This window comes from Antrostomus carolinensis, unplaced genomic scaffold (assembly GCF_000700745.2).
Source record: "Antrostomus carolinensis isolate BGI_N321 unplaced genomic scaffold, ASM70074v2 scaffold2437, whole genome shotgun sequence".
In the NCBI taxonomy this organism is placed as follows: Eukaryota; Metazoa; Chordata; class Aves; order Caprimulgiformes; family Caprimulgidae; genus Antrostomus; species Antrostomus carolinensis.
Window position 1 is genome coordinate 50,053 of NW_010329341.1, and position 22,573 is coordinate 72,625.

General features: G+C 35.3%; 1 protein-coding gene across 1 annotated transcript in view; it reads left to right on the forward strand.

Moving 5' to 3' along the window:
- The window catches only part of LOC104528488 (ankyrin repeat and sterile alpha motif domain-containing protein 1B), a gene marked incomplete at both ends in the record, with an annotated part of 211,366 nt that overhangs the window by 24,684 nt on the left and 164,109 nt on the right, over window positions 1–22,573 (forward strand). Inside the window, 3 exons of the mRNA XM_029086091.1 lie at window positions 883–984; window positions 8,663–8,773; window positions 11,795–11,970. Coding sequence (XP_028941924.1) covers window positions 883–984; window positions 8,663–8,773; window positions 11,795–11,970 — 389 coding nt within the window. The remainder of the gene's footprint in view (window positions 1–882; window positions 985–8,662; window positions 8,774–11,794; window positions 11,971–22,573) is intronic.

The following is a 22,573-nucleotide window of genomic DNA, read 5'->3' on the forward strand; positions in this document are numbered from 1 at the left end:
CCCAGTCCTAATGCAGCTGTGAAGCAGCCAAACACGATGGCCTTGAGCTCCAGCAGCAACTAATAACACCAGTACTGTTATCGACGTTCTTCTCATAATATGTCTGAACTGACACACTGAAACTAAAATACAGCTATTACGAAAAAGAAAATTAACTCTATTCTAGCAAAACCAAGACAACCATAAGGCAAATATTTCCAAAGTAGCCCCTACAAGACAAAGGTGGAGAGTCATGCAGTATCATGTACAACAAGCTCTCTGAGACCTATCCAGGATAAGCCTCAAATTTATTTATGGTTACATTCACAGTTTGAGCCAAACAATCACTTTGTCAGCAGTCTATACAGTCTGTGAGGAGATGCTCTGGCTATTCACACAGCCCTCATACTACATATGAGTATTTCAGTCTACTCAGAGCATGGATTTCGAACATGTCACCATGAAGTACAAAAGTTTTAAGGTTAGTAACTTCAGTATTTCTCCTGAAACAAATACTGGCACTATGGTCTAGAAATCTCCCAATGAATCAGAGAAGTTTGGGGAGAATTAGAATCCAGGAATGTAGGAAAAACAATCAGAAAAGTTCTTGATTTTGTAAAGTATTATTTTCTGGATGGCTGTTTCTTAGGAACAGTCAGTTAAAATAATCCCAAATTTGAGTTACAGAAAAATAGATTACACTCCATGTTAGCATGTAAATTTTAGGTTACTCAAGCTTTAAACAGAAATAGATGCTGTTCAACTATAACACAGCTGTTAAGTCTGCTACAATTGTAAAACTACTTGCATTCGATTTGCCAGATAATTGAGTCTGATACACCAAATTTATAATCAGAAGTACTTGGGGTTAAAAATTCCACCACAGATCATTTTCTTTTTCAGGAATTGATACCAACATAAAGGACAGTTTGGGTAGAACGGTTTTAGATGTTCTTAAAGAACATCCATCTCAGCAGTCACTCCAAATTGCAGCTCTACTTCAAGGTAAGTCATATTTAGTTATACATTTGTGAGAGACAAATCGGAATAGCATGGAGGAATATTAAGATATATAATAATTTCTACTCTTTAAATATTTAATTATACAAAAGAGTAGTCATTTGAATTAAAGAGACAAAATTCTTGTTTGCTAGATACACAGAATTAAATGGCTGAACATCTGAATTTCAGAGTAAACCCTTTCTTTTTTTCTGACAATAAACATTAGCATGGTGTGTCATTTATAATTACTCTCTGTACATTCTTCATAAAGAAATAACATTGAAATTTCACTGCAGTTCCATTAAATTGTGATGGTAAACTACAATTGAAATGCCTGATTCTTTCATAAATAGCAACTATGAATGAAAGACTATAACAAATTTTCAAAACATTTCATTACATTTTTCTAATTTTCCTTAAATTTAAAAAGAAAAATAAACCAGCCAGTAACTCTTGTCATAGCAGAAATAACATAATTATATTGTACATATGTTCTCATTCTTCAATCTACTTTCATGGTGGCAGACTGATAGAACTATATTGTTTACTTCAATTTTTTACTCTAGAAGAGGACAGTTAAGTGATGAAACACGAGCTAGTACATAACTCAGTGTTAAACGTAATTCCTTCTCTTCTATGAATTCCCTGCATTTTCAGATTAGTGTTTCATTAACTGTGTTTGACAGAGGAGTTCCCTGCAGGTATCATTGCTTCATCTCTACCTGTACTGATTATTCCCATGTTTAAATAAGCCATTTTAATCAGCTCAGTGTTGCTTCTACATATGAACTATCTCATGCTTCAGTCTCCTGCATAACTATTTCATAAGAACACTTCCTAGAGAAAATGAGGGAATTAGGCCTTACCCCTATCAGTGGAAGGGAGTTCCTAATTTGACTCAAACTATATGATGAAACTTTAGTCTTTATGACCTCACTGAGCTGCAGTGTGAACATACCACTGTGTAGAGGAAAACAGGGTTAATACCATTCTGAAACTTCTTCTGTGGCAAGTCAGTCAGAGCTCCCACTTTCTTAGACATCCAAATCAATTATCCTTCAGATATTAATCTAAGATTCATTATAATGCCTCATCACTAACTAAGCTAATTTTCATTTTGGTATCTCTGCATTGTTCCATTTTCTCCTTAGAGTGATAACCATGCAGTGTCAGCCCCATTGATGAACAGTTTCTTCAAAGTACCCTTGGTTTATGAAAAATAGAGCACCCAAAGCCCTCTCAGGGGTTTGTCATGTTGATGGATCAGTATCTGCCCTTAGTTTTTACCACAAAAAAAATGTACCAATTTCAAGGCTTTTTGGTGCTTTGACATACAATCTTTTTCATATGTGTGCCTTGAAAATATCAAGAAGACTGCTTAGTAGTTTCAGCTCATATTAGTATAATGAAAATGTGCTTGTAATGAGGAGCTGTTTATTTTTGCTCTGTCTGGTTTATAGTCAGAAGTGATATGCAAACATGAAAAATGTTTGCAAAGATGCCATTCTAAATCTTAAGAAAACCCCTTCAGAACTTCCTTGTGGAACCCTCTGAGATTCTTTTTCATCAGCAAAGGGTTCACTGAAGCTTTAATAATAAATGATAAAGTTTGGCTGTGAGCTGAAGTTGACAAATAAAATCAGGAGTGGCAGGATTCAGTACTAGCACTGCTGGTGATACAGGAGACCTATCCTCCTCTAAAAAGCCAGCTGAGTATACTCTTCACTTAAGTGTGAGTATTTGTCCTGTTGTAGCTGAAAAAATCAGTGAAGCACTGGGGTTTTGGGAAACCTGAATGTACTGTAATTGAATTCAACCTCAGTGGGTAATGAATTCCATGTAAAGAAAGGGCAATTGCTCAGAGGGAGTTAGTGGCTTCCAAATGCATTCCTGTTAAATCTTCTATCTTCATATGATTATCTAGAGAAGCTTACATGTCTCCTTCATGTAGACTTATAGGAAAAATAAATTAAAGGCGTCAGAAAATTAGTGAACAGATTTTGTAAGTTTCTTCCTGATTTTTTTCTTCAATGCAGACATAATGGCATTGAATTTATTCTTTCACCTTGTTGCCAGGATAAAGTAAGGTTTTATTACCTAGCATTCTCATTTTTACCCTTTCCCCCTTGTATTGCTGAGTGTTACTGTACAGTTTATAGTATTAACATGGCATAATATTTGTCCCTGCCTCAAGACATTAGCTTTTAAAATATAAAACAAAGGCTGAAAGATACATATAAACAGACTGGCAGAAATGGACAAGGAAATCACATGACTGCTATTACTGGTGGGCCTGATAGGTAGTGTCCTCTCCTGTATGCAGAGGGGTAACAAAGTTGTAAGAAAAGTTTTGAAAGAGAATTAGTTGGTTTTGAGGGTATTTATGAGAAACTTATTTGAAGAAGAAGAAAGTAATTTATGTCTTTAGGCAGTAATAATAAATCCATTCAGCTGATTCTAAAAGCTACAGGACTTTTTTTAAGAATGTTTACAAAATTACTTTTTACAAATTATGGGTTAAAAAGAAAGTAAACCTTTTGCTAGTGAGGTTTTAGAAGTGATCGTAGTGTTTTTGTGATCTTTAAGTCTTTTCTCACTATCCTGAGAAAACAGTAAATGAAGTTTCTGCAAAAAATTTTATTGTGTGTATGCAAAGTCTGAAGTCTTTTTGGAGATTTTGTCTCATTATTTGATAGAAAGAAAATAAATAACAAAATCACTTTAAAGAGCAACGTGAAAAAGGTTGAGTGAAATATATACGACCTGAATGCTTTTTGCTGTCTGTTAATTATAGATGAAATTATTAGAAATTAGAGTTCAAGTTTAAGTTTTTGTCATTCATGTATGTCCCATTGTTTTCCCTGTCTTGCTTAGGTCTGAGTTGCACTGAGCTCAATCAAAAATACTTATTACACTTTAGATTCTTTATGTGGTAATGAAGAAATAGTTGTTTAGGCGTTATGTACCCAAAGAGTGGAAAAGTAGAATACTGTGCTGAGTAAGGCCTGTCTACTGGATGCATTTCATGGATGTAGTGAAACAACAGCATTCAGTGCTGAAGCAGTTAACAGTATTGGCACTTAGGGCTTTATAATTAGGCACTGAAGATAAAAGAGATGTTGCCAAGCCTAGTAGGCCTAAAATTAAACCGACCAGCTGTGTTTTAGTTTTAGCACATGTGAATGTGACGCAGGTGCATGCTATATACCATCTTTCAACTCTTTCTCCACAGCCCACTATGCTCTCTATTAGAATCTTGCTCTTTTACTATTTCTGGAAGCAGATTCTTATTATCATGAAAAAAAAGGAGATAGTAGATAAACAGATTAAAAATGAGCTGAGCCCCAGGAAGGCACAATAAGCTCCGCTGTATAGGCAGTATGGAGAGAGATACGATGGAAATCTGTTTCCTCTCTCTTCTGCTGAAGCTGCGTAAGAACCTAACATTGTCTGTACGTGTTAACAAATTATTCATAAATGGAAAATGCATAAGCAGCTGCAGAACCAGGACTCCTTTTTTCTCCCCACCGCTTAAATAGCTTTGGTGTCATTAGCACAGGCTTTATTTTGTGTATTCTCACTCTCTCTTTATCTCCTTCTCTTTCTGTGGACAAGCAGATCTTCCATTCCCTTGAGTGCAGGAGGCGAGCCTCACTGGAAGGATGGAATAGGTTTCCAGTCGAGGATTTAATTACAGCTGTGTGGGATGAAAATAATTTGGATCTCAATCCCCTTTTGTTGTTTTTTTTCTGGGGACTTCTCAGCTCTTTTTATAGGCTACTCTGCAAAAGCTGTAGAGTATTAACTATGTTTGTGAATTAATTTAAGTGCTATTGTTTTGGGGACTTTATGTTTAGCTGTGCCCTTACCCTGTCTCAGGATCATAGCAGTACTTGAGTGCTTGTTTCTGTTTATGGTCCCTGAACACATGCACAAAAGTCTCCTTATGTGCCTGTAACTTAAACATCTACAGATCTGAGGTTTTTCTGGGATTAAGTTAAATTTAAGTCATGCAGAATTGTCCTCTGAAATTCAGGAGGCTGAAGTCAGCCCAGCCTCCACCTCAGCTCAAGTCTTAGCACACCTGAAGGTCATGAAGTCTCAGGTGGGTTCCTTCCCAGAGGAGCAAGTCAGCTGTTTTGGGACAAGCATTTAGAGAGCTCTTGGGCTACAGTAAGACTCAATGGAGCTGCAGGACCTGCAGCCAGATGCTGGTATAGACCAGGAGAGGACAGAGGGTGCTCTGAAGATTACTGCCCTTCAGGAAGAAGCAGAGTGGAGGAGTAAGGATTCCCCTGCAGGGATGTGGGCTGTGGAAAGGACTGATTTCTAAACCAGTTTTATTCCCCTGACCTAGTTGCTTGGAAAGTCTTCTGTTTGAAAAGGTGAGTGTTCAGATTTTTATTCTAATCAAATTTTTAATTTTTTAGAGTTTAAAAAAACCTTTTGGGTTCTTTAGAGGAAGTCCCTCTAGGGAGGAACTCTATATAAATCCACCCTATGGCATGGCTGAAATAGGCTTTCAAAACAAAAGGGAAAGGAGCTCATACTTCATTTAAATAAAATTGTTTGGGATTTTTTTTTCCTGTAAAAGGAAAAGTAAAAATTTTTCTAAGGCTAATGTAGCCATGGCTCAATAAAGCAAAAATCTTGACTCCCTTGCCTCACTGAGGAGTTAGAAGCTATAGGAGTTGAAATTAAAGCAACCTATGCTCTATAGCCTTAGCTTTTACTGCCCCTGGAAGTTCAGCAGTAGCTCCATCTGAGCTGGTCTGTATTCTTTTCATGGCTGACTTTCCTAGCTCTGGCTGCTCTGTTTCCCTGTTAGCATGTCAACACTTTTGCTTCTGCTTGGCTTCACTCTAACCAAGATTATAGAAACTGAGAAAGCTGGAGTTCCAGCTGTTTGAACTCTCCAGTGCTTCTTACCTTCTTGAGTTCGTGTTCCTCACTACTCTCACTTCTATTACTGTGTGACCACTTTTATGATATTACTTTTTTTGCACATGGTCCTATTTAGTTTGAATGGGGCTATGTTAAAATCAGATAATTGTAGAAATGCTACTGTAGACTTGGCAGTGTTAGGTTTACAGTTGGACTCAATGGTCTTGAAGGCCTTTTCCAATTAAAATTATTTTATGATTCTGTAAGCAGGCACAGTTTAAGATTCTTAGTATTAATCCTCATTGAACTGCAATCTACCATTTGAGTCAACAGAAGTAAAATATTCTTCCCAAAGAAGTACAGTGAGGAAACATCTCTGAAGTGTATATTACCATATGCTTCCTTCACCTCTGACATGCTGGTTTTCTTTAAAACATGAAACAGGATGACAGTAAATTGGTGAAGGAAGCATTATGGATCCAACAGGACGTGTCCCAAACAACCTTTACTCTCCCCATTGTAAAGATGAAGGGCTTTTCTCTAAACTCTGTGAGACCACAGCGGGGGAAACTGTTCTGGTCATTAAGTGCTATAGTTGACTAAGCTTGGCTTTGTTCTGGATTATCCTCCCTTTTTTTGAGGAAAGTGATAGAATCCAGAGCAGTTTCTCAAGTACACCCTAGTCAGAGCAGATGACTGTAACAGCATAATCTTCTTTAAATAAGTTTGGGCATGCCTTGAAGATTAATTTCTAGCCAGCTGCAAGTGATTAGGGTTTGGTTGCTGGTGAAAGCATCCATTGCTTGTGTATACTTTGTCTCTGGCTCTTGACATAGATAACTTTTTTGTGTCTGTTTCTTTGATAATATTATGGGTGAGTATACATTTACCTAGACTATAAGCCTCTCACAACTGAGTCTGTGTCTTTGTCTGGTAGAATTTTCGATAGTAGAAAACAAAGTCAGGAGCATTCCCACAGAAGCCCAAAGTTTTAAAGGCCGCATCCTTAGAAGGATGCGACACTATTGGCCTGTTCTAGGCTTTACACCCTACCTTGTGCTGAGCATTTTGTAGAGGTTTTCTGTAAGGAACTCTGCAGTTTTTAAAGTGTTTGAAACTTATGTTGAACTGAGGATTTCCTCCTCGGAGCTAGCCTTCAGCAGGTAAGTACATTGGTCTGAAAGTGGAGCCTAACAAAGAATAGTTATAAAGGAGTATTTTAAAACCACAGTCTTATACAAGTATCAGAGAGCAAGATTAAATGCTTTCACTTGCCTGCATTTCCTTTCCTAATATCTGTATTTATCCAATAATTTTAACACTCCCATCTGGTAGTACTTCATTTTAGGCTTGCTATTGAACAGTTGCACAAGTATAAATCAAATAGTTTCTTTTTTCCTTTCTTTTAATTTGGGTCTAGCTTCCTTTTTATTTCTCCTCCATGTTAACTTGACAGATAATGTAGCTGACAGACCTGGAAAAGATTCCAGAGTATCTTGTCATGCTGCTGGTTTTCTCATGGTCTCTTACAGCTCATCTTTTCTTCTTTGCTGTCAGCACTGCACAAAAAAATAGAAGTGCCCGTTTTTGTATGAAGAAATGTATGACAGTTTATCCGGGAGACCATTGCCAGCCATCAAACTTAAGATTTGAAAATGTCATATATTATATTCTTAAAAAAACCCCCGAACAACCTGAAAAGCTTTCTGAAGCTGCATGCTGTTCTCTGCCGTTTCCAATTTCTTTTTCTCAGATAACTATTTTATCACAGGTTTGGGTTTTGGGATTTGTTAGTTAATGAGGAATAACAGCAAGCTAAACAAGTGCATTGTAGATTATAGAAATTAAATCCTGGAGACTTTACTTCCCAGAAATACTTTAGTTCTTCAGTGTGATATTGATGAAAGCAGTTATTGTAGTTTTCTTTTGTGTGTTGCAGCATGTACTGTTGAGGTTACTATCTAGTATCAGAAATAACTTGTTTAAGCAACTTCAGAAAAATCAAGAAAATACAGATGCAGAATAACTGCCTGAACTGCTACCCAGTCACTCCACTGGAAAAAAGTGCTACTATTGCATAAATTAATTTCTAATTTATTATTTGATATTTGTCCTACAATAACATTCATTAGGGTCTTGGTGTTCCATTGAGCTAGCCTATGTATATATACACACAAAAATAATAGTAATGAAATTGAAGCTTTGCATACTAATCATTCCATGTTTTTCTGTTTTTATAAACATTGTCATGAAGGTGGGACAATGGAAGTTTTAATGAAGAAAAGCACAAAAATTTTAGAACACTGCTTTTTAAACTCGTAATTTTAACTAAATTTTTGAGATTGCATTCTCTTTTCTCATGTACTGTCTCTGTGCTGCAAGCAGAATACTTGGTTTTCTTAGCAACATTAATATATTGACTTTCTGTGAACATCCTGAATATCTTGATTAAAAACTTTTAACAAATTTAGAACAAAATAAGACTCTATTCAATAGTAATAATAAAATGGAACATAGATATTTCAAGGAGACAGGAAAAATGTAGGGATAGTTGCAACTCATTACTCCTACAATGAGATTTCTGTAAGTTTCAGCACATTAAAGAACTAGTCATTATAGTGTTCTGTAATACTTGCTATAAATGATTGCCTTGCAGCAGTGTTTATGAATAATTACAAGGTTGTAATATGAAAAATTGGAAAGACTTTAATGAAAAATGAAGTAGCAAATATGCTTTTGATGGGAATAAATGCCCTTAATTCAGGAGTTTAAGTGTATATGTATCTTTAAATTGCAGAATACATGGAAACAGGAAATGCAAGTATTTCAGAGGAGCGCCCACTGGAAGGTGCAGAACATCAGTCCTGCATTTTGTCCCCAGAGGTTCTTCCGTCTCCAAAGGCTAAAAGTAAATACGTGTACCCTGTGAATATGGAAGCTGTACTGACTTCTCTTTAATATTAAAATTATATTGCCAACACAATACACAATGAAACAGAGAGATTAAGAAAGTTACTGATATTGAAAAGCTTTTTTCCACTATTAATTACCAATCTTGACTGCACATGTAGTAATCCATGTCATATAGGAAAATAAAGAATTTTATTTTCAGAAAGGACAAGTCACTGATGGATTAGAATGTATTACACTACCTGAACTTTTTAATTTATCTGATCTTACACATTTCATAATCAAGAAAAACAAAAGGATACTAGAATGTCAAAATACTCTGCAGGCATTGTTCACATTCAAGTTAAAGACTGAATTTACTTTATCTTTCCCAGTGAGTACCTTTTCCAATTGTGTTACATCTGGATGCCTATTTCAAAGGTCGTGTGCACTGCTCTTCCATTAATCTTCTAGTTTATCTTTCATACACTGTGATTATCAGTGTTGTGTGCACATGCTTTCATCTTATGTTCTGATTCACACTTTACACACCATAGCCATATAAATAGGGCATTTCCTGAGTGTGGTGGTGTCCTGCTCTTCCATGAAAATCATCCTCTTGTAGCACCAAACCTGACTTCTGCCTTCTATAATCATCCAAAGTAAATGTAATTGACTGCTAGTAAATAACTAAGCCTCTCTTCATTGTTTTTGTTGTGTAGGTGTTTTTTTGTTGCTTTTTTTTTCTCCAAAAAAACCCAAATTTACAGGGACAGCTCTCATTCATGAGAAAACTAAGCTTACTGCTGCATGTCAGATTATGATCTTTATGGTGATAGAAAACAAATACTTTAGTTCCAGCCATGTTTCCCGTTGGGGTACTTGACAGACATATGTTGTATGAAGAGAAATAGTTCCTTTGATATTAGTAGAATCATGAAGTCAAATACCCTATGCAATAGAAATGTCTGTCTTGAAATAAAGTAGTAACTATTTTTAAAATGTTTTATTTCTTAATGATAACATAGTGATCTCGCATTCCTTGATTCCACTTTCAAGGTATAAATACTGTAAAATGTACTAGCTGACTTTTGCTTGTCTGTTGTGTAATCTGGTTACACAAGGAAAGAAAATTGTACTTGATTGTGATTCCCATCTATCTGTCTGCCATTCTCTGACAATCTAATTTCAAATACTTTAAACCAAATTTGGAAGAAGGATAGCAGTACCAATTACCTCTCTGACTTCCATGAAAATAGGTAGCTAGGTAGAGGGGGGAGATCTTAATTGGTACCTTCACTGAAAGAAATAGGCAAAATGTGTCTTTAGTGTATTTGTTCTGGCAGCAATTGGCCAGCCAGTTAGCATACACTGGCTCACAGGTCAGTCAACACCCTTGCAGTTCCAGTTTTCTCACACAGAATACATTCTCAGCCAGTAAGAAATACTGAAGGCCATATATGGGAGAACATGGGATTGGGGACATGAACATAATTCTGTAAGAAACATTAATACTGTTTATTTTTAGGGCACTTTATCATTATTTTAGAATATTTATTAATATTTAAATTTTTATATATTATAATATGAATCTGGAAAAATTTCAATTTTCTAATTAAGAAACAGAATATAAAGAAACCTGAATATATCTTTAATTTACAAATTTTGTGCAAAGTTACCATTGACTAAGAGTAATGAGTTTTGAATGCAAAATTTCTGTTGCTTGGGTATTAAAGGCAATTAGATACTTTTAATTAACAACTTCTGTTCTTGGCTCTGAAAATTTCACTTATAACTTGCAGTAGTTGTAATTTTAAAAATAATTTAGAATATTTAGATTTACATAGCATAACAAACAGTGACTACAAAGAAAAATTACACAAAAAGAGCTCTAGACTAAGTAGATATAATTTTATCCAGGGTTTCTTTAGTTGCATATGTGTATTTATGCTGAACTTAAACTCTGTTTTTCCTTTTCAGCATTTTATTCCCAAAGATGGAGTAAAATGGAATTATCTCTGTATTTTATCAAGCCTAAGGACTGTAGTTTCCAACAATGACTCTTGTAAACTTAGTCAAGAGAGGGGTTTCTTATTTGCCCCTGGAAAAACTTGGCTCTTACTCTCGCTTTCATTGCTGTTACTGATGGTAGCTGTGTAACACATATGCAATAGATTATCAGTACCTAATTCAGTTGTTAGTAACTGTGGAGGTCTTGCTGCTGCTAGTGGGCTATTTGCAAAAATGTTAGCACTCAATGTGATTCAAATAGTTATTACTACTAGTACTTCTAATAGTGGCCCTCAGTTAATATAGACATATAAAGTCCATTGTCTTACTATTTTAGTAGATTTCTGAAGTAAAGATACCTGATAAATTAAGGAGAAAATGTGAAACACAAGGCAGAATGCACTAAACTTTTTTTTTTTAATTTTTTTTTTTAATAGACTACTGTGGGGAGGCATGTTTTAAACTTGCAGGTTTTGCCCAGTGTATCCTTCCACCATTCCATTTAATCCTTGGAAAGTGAGCAAGATTTTTTTATAAAGCATAGCTACTTTGATGGGACTGATGTGCAACTTGGAAACTCAGTTTTAGCCTACTTACAGTTTATGGAACCTATGCAATGTGTTCATCACAACAGCAAATGTGAACCTGATGCGGAGTATAGGATGCTGGTTTTCTACGTTTGTAGAAACTTTCCTTTCATGGATTAATTTTACATTCTTGGATAGTTGCTATTTCTAGCCAATTTTCAGGATTAGAAAATGGACAAAGAGTAAGTATATATTGTCATTCATCCTAAGTAAGTGCAAGGTATAGGGGAATGCAGAAGTATGTAGAATACCTCTGGTGATTCCCATTCTAAAATGAGATGCCATTATTTTTGAAGAGAGAACTATGCATGAATATTACTTAGATGATAAGGCATGGAATATAGCAGATACTCAATAAAACTTAAAGAATGTACATTTCCTTTTTAGGCATAAATTAGCCCTGGTATTCTAGTTACTGACTAATGGTGTGTCTGTTTTTAAAGGTGAAGCTGTGACTGGAGAATTATCAAAGCTCTTAGATGAAATCAAATTGTGCCAAGAAAAGGAATACTCTTTTGAAGATCTGTCTCATACAATATCAGACCATTATCTGGACAATTTTAGTAAAGTGTCAGAGGAAGAACTTATGACCAGTGGAAGCCAAACCAAGCTTAATGTAGTAAGTAAGATGGGATACAAAGACAATATATTCAGTTATATCTGCTTTATTTATGGGCACATTCAAGAAAGAATTAATACAAGAATGAGAATAGTGCAAGTTTAACATCATAATAGAAAAAAATTTAGAATTTAATGTTCCCCTTATTTTACAAAAATACTGCTTACCACACCTCAGAATGGCTTTTTATGGCATTGCTAATATGGACAAAAGTTCAGGTTAGTTGTTCTTTTGAGAGTGGGGAGTGCACAGAAGGGTTTTTTGAGAAATTGGTTGAAATCAGTATGCAAAGTACCATACCAAAGACTAAATTCTTGCAGAATGTGAACAGAAGTGCCTCCCAAAAAAGCAGCTAAGCATCTTCAGTTATGATTCCTACATTCTTACATTCTTCTTTTATTGCTATATAGCTTTCCCTGTAGCCTAATGGTATTAAAAACTAAGTCTCTAATCCTGAAAATTGTTGTGGTTGTGATACTTCAGTGATTTCCAACTACAGTTGAAAATATGACTTCATTACTACTAATCTTGTGAATAGAGTGCTCTAGGATTCATTTTTTCTTTACTGTGTAACAAGGCTTTTATTTTTTTTTTTTTATTAAATTGAATTATCTTCCTCAATAAGTAAGTAAATGAGATTGCCTAGGGAATAAAGCACAGAACAGAGGGGGAAATGCAAAGTGCTAAATTTCAATTAATGTTTTTCATAAGTTGAGAAAAACTATGTTCTCATATGTGTGTGTGGGGGGGGGGGGGGGGGGATAGCAAGTTAAGGACTTTTATGCTCTGAGGATTTATTACAATATATGTAGACAGAATTAGATTTACAAGATGGTTAGCTGCTCTGAAATGCAGTAGATGCTTTTGTAAAGCCCTTCTAGATGTTTGAATTATTAGATACATAACCCATATTGAAGTCAGTTTGAACAAGGTACTGATCTCATTTAAACATTTTTATACATCTTTCTGGTGTCTCTCTGTATTTAGGTGCTGACTGCTGTTTAAATCAGCTTAGCTGCTGTTTTGCAGAAAATGTGATACATATGATTTTTGTCTACTCCGACTGAAAGTTTTACAGACCTAAATGAAATACAATGTGAATAGGGAGTATTCAGACATTAAATGTGTAGTTTACATGCAATAGGCAAATACAAAGGTAAATTAGGCAATACTTTTTTTGAGATTTCATCTATTTGTATATTGAACTAGGTGTGAAAACAAATCTTCAAAAATGGGGACCTTTTAAAGCAGATTATGGCTCTCTACTACTAGTGCACCCAGCTCTTCTTTCAAAGAAAACTGGAATTGGGATGATGGGTACACACTCCCAACATGAAGTCAGGATGCAGGCTAGAGCATGTCTTCTAGAGTAAAACCAAGTATACAGGCCTACATGGAGAGGACTCTGCTGTGATGTGGGATTTTCCTGTTTGATCTAAAAAATCCATTTCATTTTTTAAAAGTATTTTAAGGTCACTCAGTCTGCTGCTACCTTGTGTCAAAAAAAGGAAGTTGCTCTCAGTTTTGACACACCGTCTTTTAGTTTTGGGGATGAGCTGCTTTCCCTTGGTGTATAGGCTTCCTGTATAGTGCATGGGTGATACAAAAACCCATGCATGCTATAATGGACCCATCAAAGAGTAATCTGAAAGAAGCACTAAAATGAAGATATATGTTTAGCTCTGAAAATGGGTGCAAAGGTGAATGCTGCCAAACTGTTCTGGGGGCAGGACCAGCAAGTGTGGTGGTAGAAAAAGTGTGACTGTAGGGTGATGACTGAAGAAACTTAAATGACTATTTATGTATAAGAATGTGGAGATAAAGAGAAAAAGAGAGAAATGGAGACATATATAGATAAGGAGAGTCAGAAATAGATTCCTTGGATATGTATTAAAGAAGAGAAAGAAGCTTACAACTTTTTTCTGACCAGTTTTCTCCTCCCTGGGAAGCTCCTGTAAAAATTTTAGTAGAGTAACTGAGGTCATCTCTGTTATTCATTGTTCACCAGCATCTGCTCTAAAGAGATGTTGAAGTCAGGTCCCTGATAATACATCAGATGATGGCATTTCCAGAGATGATGACTGGTGCAGGCTTTTCAACTTCTTCTGTAGTCCAGTGATCTGAACAAGTTCTAAAACCCAAGTTGTGATACTTCTTGACCCTTGGGGAGATTCTGCAAAGGAACTGGCTGCTAGGAGACATCTGCATTTTTTTACATGATGCTATTGTTCAGAGAAATAGAAGGTCAAGACTGGGGAATTTCTGTTTAGAATAGTAGCTTGTGGGTCAGAAAATTTTGGAGCAAGGAGCATAAGGAGCCACCTCAAGAGGCTGACATGGGCATGTGAAAGAGAAAGCATCAGGAAGCAGAATGTGTTTCTAAGTGTTTCCTTTAACAACTGGCTCTTTTGAAGAGGGCCAAATCACCTGTGGCTCAGGCTAAATAAGGTTTACGTTGATTCAGGACTGCAGAAAGGAGTGTCTGTCTATCTAGGATCCATAGCCTGGAATTGTCTCCAGAACCTAAGTGCTCTTTTATTTGAAAGAGCAGGGCTCACTGTTTTTGTTTAGTGTAAGGGTAGTGGAGCTGCCTGCTTTTTAATGCAGAAACTTAACAGTAACAGGCTTAATCTGGAAAGTGGAAGAGTGGGATTCAGTTCTCTCTATGGCATAAGGGTGGGTTTTAACATCCCATGTATAGTCTCCCAAGTAAAAGAACTGAGCATCAGCCTGTTGATCGCCTCCAGCATTCTTTCTGGATTTTACGGTGCAGATACCAGTCCAATCCTGAGAACAAGACTTAGGGCTCTGTATTCACTATCAAATTCTGGCCTCAGATGTCTTGCATTGTTTGTTGCTCAGTGATACAGCTGAGAATACTCTCGGAATATTTTACAGTATGTAGTATACTATATTTTATTTTGAAGAAGTTGGAGTATGGAACTCTCTTAGACCAAGGACAGAATTGAAACTATTCTTCCATTTGAGTTATTGAACAATTAGTCATCCAACCACTTTGTAAGTTGTTCTGGTATGTTTCGACTAGTGGGCATCCTTATTTTCACCAAGTTTTGCATTGAAAACACCACTCACTTTATTGCTTAATATGTTTCTGTTGACCAGGTATGTGATATGTGTGATGGGAAGGCATTAACAAAACCAGAGGTTTATGTGCTTGTAGTATTTTAAAGTCAATTAGGAAGCAGAGTTTGCACAACTCTGAAGTTAGGTGAAACTGAAAAAGATTTCTGAATGAAAGTTTTGTGTTTAGTCACTTTAATTCCAAATTACTAGTCAGACCTGTATTGACTCTTAAATTTCCTCAGGACATGGAAGAGCTGAATAGGAAAATTGAAGGGCAGGATCTTGAGGACTGGAAGGTATGAATGTCTGGGAGGGGGAGGGTACAATGGAGCAGTAAGTAGAAGTAAAGAGAATTATCTGTTCCTATTCACAGTGTAGATGTGAATAGGAACGGATCTGGAAATGTGTAAAAGTTTCCCCACAGGACAATTCTATTCCAAAAGCTTAAAGGGAAAATGGGAAAAAAACTTGGGTTCTGAAAAAGCAGACTCTGTTAGCTTTCTGAATGAGAACAATTAATGAAGAGGATGAAAACTGTGAATGCTGGTTTGCTGAATAGCATGAAGTTGGATGAGAATAAGTTAACGTGATCTTTTGTTTGAAGAGTATGTTATAAAGAATACACTAAAGAAAGTCAAGTTAAAGCTACACTGGAAACTTCATCATTTCAGTGCTTCATTTCTATGGCTGTGTTTCTATATACTTTTGATGTGCTCTCATGTAAAATATTCATTCCGTGTTTCTTAGTCTATCTTCACCAGTTGTTAAAAAGTGTGTATTATGAGATATCAGACAACAACCCTCTGTTCATTGTCTCCACAAAATTTAAAGGCCAAATTGAACATAATTTTGCGACTGGAATGTGGGTTATTATGCCACTTCAGAGAGATCTAAAAAGGCATTTATACACCTACACATCACTTCAGTTGCCCATTTTTCTCAAAGGCTTGCACACTGGGTGGGTTTGGTGGATTCACAGATTTTTATTTTTATTTTTTTTACTCCCAGTTCCTTTCTGCCTCTTCTCTCATTTTGATCATTGTGACTTGAATACACTCTTCAGTTCCCCTGTGTATAGAAAGACATGGAAAGTCCTGATAGCTGCTGCACAGGCAAGCTGGAGAAGCGTTATACCTGTATATCGTTCAGTGCTGATGTATTACAGTTTTTCTTTGTTTGCTAAATAAAAAACTTTCACTCCAAATAACTAGGATTTGATTGTTCAGCAAGTCAGAAAAGAAGCTGTGCTTCAAAACATGTTCCAGAAATCATGAGGTGGAAAAAGATGTAGGAAAATCCTTGATTGTATCACAATTTAGTTAACTTAGGCATTTCCTTTTAAAAAATTAATCTCTTAAGTATGTTTGCTAGAAAAATCAGCTTCTTCCAATAACTTGTAGTAGCTTCAATTTAAAAAAAAAAAAAAATATAACAAATATTTATTTTTCCAATAGATGGCAGTCTGGTTCAGTAATTTCAAGAACAAAAGTAGCCATCTTACATAAGATTTTTTCAAACTTTTTTCATTGCTACATTAAAATAATGCATTTTTAACATGGTTGATAGTACAAATTGCTTAAAAGCAAACACCTGTAATTCTTATAAGAGGTAAATTTATTGAACATTATGATATACATTTAAACTACAAACAAGTATCAGGGCTAAATTTGGAGGTGCATTTTAACACAGTAATTACACATCAAGTGTGTATTCAAACAATCTATGGGAATTCAAGAGCAAGTAAGAAAGTTTAAATACGTATAACTTGCAAAGCAGGGATCCAGAATAATTAAGTGTGTTGGGAAAACGAACAGAAAAATATCGAAGTGTTATGTCATGAGGAATCTTCCTGAGCTCCTGCAAGTAAACTTCTTTAATTTAGATTCCTCTGTCCTTGGAATACTAACCAGGTTAGTATTGCAGTTGTCAGGTTGAGGTTCCTGTGAGAACAAATTATTCTAAGTGTAATACTAAAAACCAGAAATATGCTGTATTGCTGTATTTCTTGCAGTATATTTGCTCACTGTGTTTATTAATTCTAAAAAAATCAGAAAAGAGAACTATGAGCTTTATGTTCACATGAGAAAAAATTCCTGTGGATACCAAAGAAGGATATATTACTTTTTTTATTTGGACAGCCTGTGATTCCAAAACAAAAAATAGGGTGTTAAGAACTTCTACACTTCCATATATGTGTGTATGAGTATATATATATATATTTCTAAGATGTCTATACTGGATCCAATACATCTCAATCTTTCCTTTCATAAATTTGATATTCTATTTTAACGGGTTTTTTCTAAAATTGACTCTTAAGAGGTTTGTCTTATTCTGTGTTCAAAAGTTTATGATATATTTCTAGTCCTTACTTAAGAATGAATTTGAGAAGTGTTGTTTTCTTTTCACTTAATAACAATAACTATTCACCATATTTTTTGAGGTTATGAGAATTTTTGAACTAAAGCTAGTTTTATAATAATAAAAATCGGCTATATACAGTTAATAAATCTGAAACTCTAAATTAAAGGATTTTCTTCAGATCAGTCCCTTTAAACTTGTGTAGTAGGTGGTTGCTTGCAATGTTTGTTTTTTACATTCACACTATTGTGTTCAGAAGCATAATGCATAAACCATGTTATTGATTTGTAAGTGCAAATGCAATATCTTACTGTCTTTGGATATGTGGCATGAGTTAGATTAAACATGACATAGTTCCAGAAAGTGCTTTGGTGCTGTTAACAGTAGAGTATATGTTTAAGAATTTTGCTTAATTACCTGGAATAAATACTGAGAAACAAAAGTTATAAGGTGTGAAGGTGAGCCTATTTTATTTTTTTTCTTTGCTTACAGAATAAAACTGAAGGTAGTAAAAACATGAAGGATTATAGTGATGGCAGTACAGAGGGATTTCACAGAAGTGGCAGCAGTATATCTGATTAAATTTAACGTGGTTATGTAATAGATAATAAAGGCTGTCATTATTAATTTAAATTTAAACATGAAGAAAGGTTCTGTATAGTCTCAAGAAAAAGGTTTTGATTTCATCACAGGCCTATAAATGTCAATTTCTGGTGACTTTTGTCATCCAGAAAGGAAAGTTGATACTTATGCATAGTAAGAGAGAGTGGAAAATAAATATACTTAAAACCATCTTGTATTAACATTGCTAAAAGCAGTAATGGTACATGTTCAAAGATTCACTTCTTACTCTTAGGTCAGAAAATCAAGAAGATGAGGGTATATAAAGGCAGTAAAATTATGATCATGTTTGGCTTGTAGCTAAGGGGAGATTTTAAAGGATAGAATTGTGTGTTTTGGAAGATGTCTAAGAATATATATGTTAGAGGTGAATAAAATTTATGCGTAGTCCTTTAGAAGTCAGTTATTTTTTTTTCACTAAGGCAAAGAAAACTATTTTTTATAAAAACCACACAATTTTTTTTTTTTTGTTTACAAAGTTATAATCACTGGAATTTGTTGAAGAACACTGAGATGAAGAATTTAGTAACATTATTTAATACTTTTTTAATATAACATTTAAATAATGGCTGGGCTGAAATACTATAATGACAAAGAGTGACCAAATATGCTGGTGCAAAATGATTACTGTCTTGGATCAAAACTGGTGGCCCTGGATGATATCGCACACTTGCATATAAGCATTATTGAGAGAGTGAGACAAAATTCCACGTGACGATGATGAGCAAGCCAGAAGTATATGCAATGGCTGACCAATGAGAATACATCAAAAACACATTCAAGAACAATTTTGGTTACTTATTCATTAGGGAATAGTAAGACAATCAAGCCTGATTGTTTGTGACTCTATAGAGCGAAACAGAGAAACTTTAATGAATATAGTAACATTTATTGAATTTGATAATATAGCTTTACTGTATTTTGCATGTATTTATGATGTAAAAAAAAATCACTGTACTGAAGGTCAGTGCTTGGAATATTGTGGCGTTATTTAATTCCTCTTTTATAATAGTGGTTTTGATTAAATTTTGACCTTGCAAGAATTTTGTATTAAATTGCTCTTTAACTCTTCAACCTAGTTCAGTTATGAATCTCATTTTACAAGCATATACTGACTCTTATTCCCATGGGAAATAAAAATATGAAGGCCATCTCTCCCAGGATATGTAAACCTTACTTTTTAAGATTCCCTTGTTGTGAAAGTCTACCCACTCCCTGAAGACAAGATTATATAACTTTAAAAATTGTTTTTAAAAGCTACCACCCAACTGAAAGCCATCTGTTAGTCCCAGTTTCTAATGCATATAGTGGTATTTCCCGCTGACAAAAAGTGTTGTCGCTGTTTTTCATTAGACATTTATAATGTGACATCAGTACCAAGCATCCACTTGGTCAATATAGAATGATATTCTTGCTATAAGCTAATTTACAAAGTGATTTCTAAATTCTAAACATGAGCTGGTCATTACAAAGAAGCAGAGTGAAATGTACCAACTTCATACAAATTTTTGGCAGTTCTGTTAAGTAGTTTACCTAGCCAAGTGAAGTGCAGACATTTTTAATGTATTCTTTCCTAACCTATGTTCTATAGTTATTAAAATAGGTTGTTGTTGTGTGTGGATTTTTTGGTTTGTGTGTTGTTGTTTGTTTGTTTGTTTTTATCTATAGATTATACTATGCTTCAATACAGTGTTGTAAAGATTTCTGTCAGAGGGATTCTAACAGCAGCCATGTGGAACTCTGCGCAGGATAATTTGCCTGGTGGCATGCTTCCCAGCCAACTAAATTAGCCTGCAGCTTCCTACTGCTGTGATTTCTGGTAGAACTATTGCTAGACAATTCTCCAGAGTGCTCCATAGGTGTACTCTGTCAAATAGTCAGACCTTATTTAGGAATGTAAAATCCTGAAACATGACAACACTTAGTATGATTTAAACTACATAAAGTATAACTTGGGGAAGGTGCTGGTCAAGCCACCAGTTCATCCACTCTGTCTTAAAAAGTACCTACTCCTTTTCCACTAGAATGACTTTCTGGAATATTTAGCCAGTCTGTCCAATTATGTATGTGTGTGGCAAATTCCTTGGCTATCAGATACTTGCAGGAAAATAGCTTACAGACAAATGAATCTCTCTGAATGCTGTTATGTGTTTAGCTTGCACCGATGAATCCTAAATAATCCTTTTGCTCTGGTCTGTCACATCGTTTACTGCAGTGATCCTGTATTACTGTGTTTTGCAGAACATGTGCTGTATGTACAGGCATTTCTTTTATTTGCTGAGTATATGCTTCCATTTATTCTTATATAGTAAAGTCTGACGGAGTAGAAGAGAACAAATAGTTTATGGACACCCTCCATAACTTACAATACCTTAGGCTTGTTCTTTCTTAAAGCTTTCTTTTTCCTGACTAACCAATCCTAGCATTTTCAATTTTATTTTGTATGTAAATCTTGCAATGCTTTGGACTTGCTCTGCTGTGGACTCTTTCATTTTAGCTAAATCTCTTTTACATAAGGATCTCGGATATGGCTGTAGCATTTTTTCCATATAAAGTAATTATAAGCTTTTTGAATCAAAGAGCTTGTTTGTCTTTATGGCTATAAAGCTGTATGTGAATTTGGAGTGCTCTGTAAATGATTAATAAGATTTTATCTACTCAAGAATCCTGTTGGACAGCTATGTTTTGTTAAATTACCCACAGCAGATTTTTGTGTTTCTTCACAAGGATCATTTCAGTTCAGATCCTGTCATATGTTGTAGTACTGAGCACATATGTAATTTGAAGACTAACCTCTGTTTCATTATATTTAGATGAATACCAAAGAAATCTACTAATCTCAACAGGATTAGCCAGGGTCAGAGGACTCTATCAGAACTGGTCTCGAGATCATCTTCCCAATGTGAAGTATATTTGCTTTAATTAAATATCTTTTTGTGTGTGTTATTCAGTGCTTTAGAGTACCTTCCTTTTCATCCCTATTTATGCTTTTTAAAAAAAAACAAAAAAAACCCCAACAAAACAAAACAAAAAAACCCACAACAAAAACCCACAACATCCCTGTGCTGCCTGTGCCATTTTAGACCCCATTGCCAGGCTTGCATAGCAGAACATTTCTCTCTTCTATTCCTCCCATACCCTCAGTGTCCATCATCCTGTGAGTATGCAATAGCATACAATGTGATGTCCATTTTTAAGCTGCAGTCTCCACCTTCCTTTGTGATCTTCTGAGAGAATTTCAGTCACTTCTGAAGAACAAAAAGAGAACATAAAGCATGAGATTTCCACCCAGACAGGTGATTTTGCAGTATTAACCTCAGCTCTCTTTGTCATATTACGAAACCAAATCATCAGGAAGAATGATGACTTCTGCTATTATGAGGATATTGGTCATCAGAGATGTTTCCCTCAAGCTATGACCTTCCCTAGATGTCTGCCAAAAAGCTATTATAGGCTCCTCCCCTGCACTTCTCTTGGTTTCTCCTCTCCTCGGACTTTTCTTCAGTGTTTCAGCCAGAGTCAGGTTTGCAACTTCTCCCTCACAAGAGAACAATAATTTCTTTTCATCATGATCTTCCTCGGTTCTCTCAAAATTAATTTGCTCCCTATTTGATCAGAGCATCACCAGTAGTGATGCTGAAATTCCAAAGGTTGGTTCCAGCTGTCAGCATTAGGTGTCTCAAGTCACCATGGATGCACAAGACACCTTTTGCCTGGGGCTAATGTGAGCTTAGTCATGCCTTCAGGAGCAGTGATTAAGGGTAAACAGCTACCCTGTAGTATCTGAAATGATACTAGATGCCTGTGCTTAGCAGCTGAATCCCACCGTAAGCCATCCAAACAGTTGTATAAACACCTAGGGCCATTCTGATCAGCAGCTGAGACACCTACATAGGGCTGGCAGATGTGACAACGAACTTGGAAAGTCACGGTTTTCTGGAGTAGCAGTTAGAGGCTGGCTAGGGTGTCCAAAGATAGACACTGGTCCTCAGTGTAAAGGCAACTTAATCAAGATCCAAAAGTCCCTGCAGTAGAGTGGCAGTGTTATAAGGCTTGAGAAATGTTTGTAAAACTTTAGTAATCTATTTGATTTATTGCATTTGAGCAATAGAGTATGTAATGATGTACAAGATTTATAAGGAATATAAAGGACTTTAACATTTAAGTACAATTAGATTTTAATTTCCAAAACTATATTTTTGCTCTTTTGAAAAATTAGTTTTGATAGTATGTAAAAAGCCTGATCTTGGATATGTGGGAGATTTTTTTCACACTCATATGTAGATATTTAACCTAGGGGAAAGATAACTAATTTAATGAGGAAAGAAGAAGAAAGAATGCTTTAAAATGTACTCTTTTCTCTCCTTCAATCTTATTGTTGTACATAATTCTAGAATTTTTTTGGTTTTATATTCCTGCATGTTACAGAATAAGGTATTTCTGCAATATTTCTAGTACTTTATCACTGTTGTCAGTGGGTACCAATGCAGGTTTGTTTTTTAATACATAGTAAATGTAGAGTGAATGAGTTCTACCTACA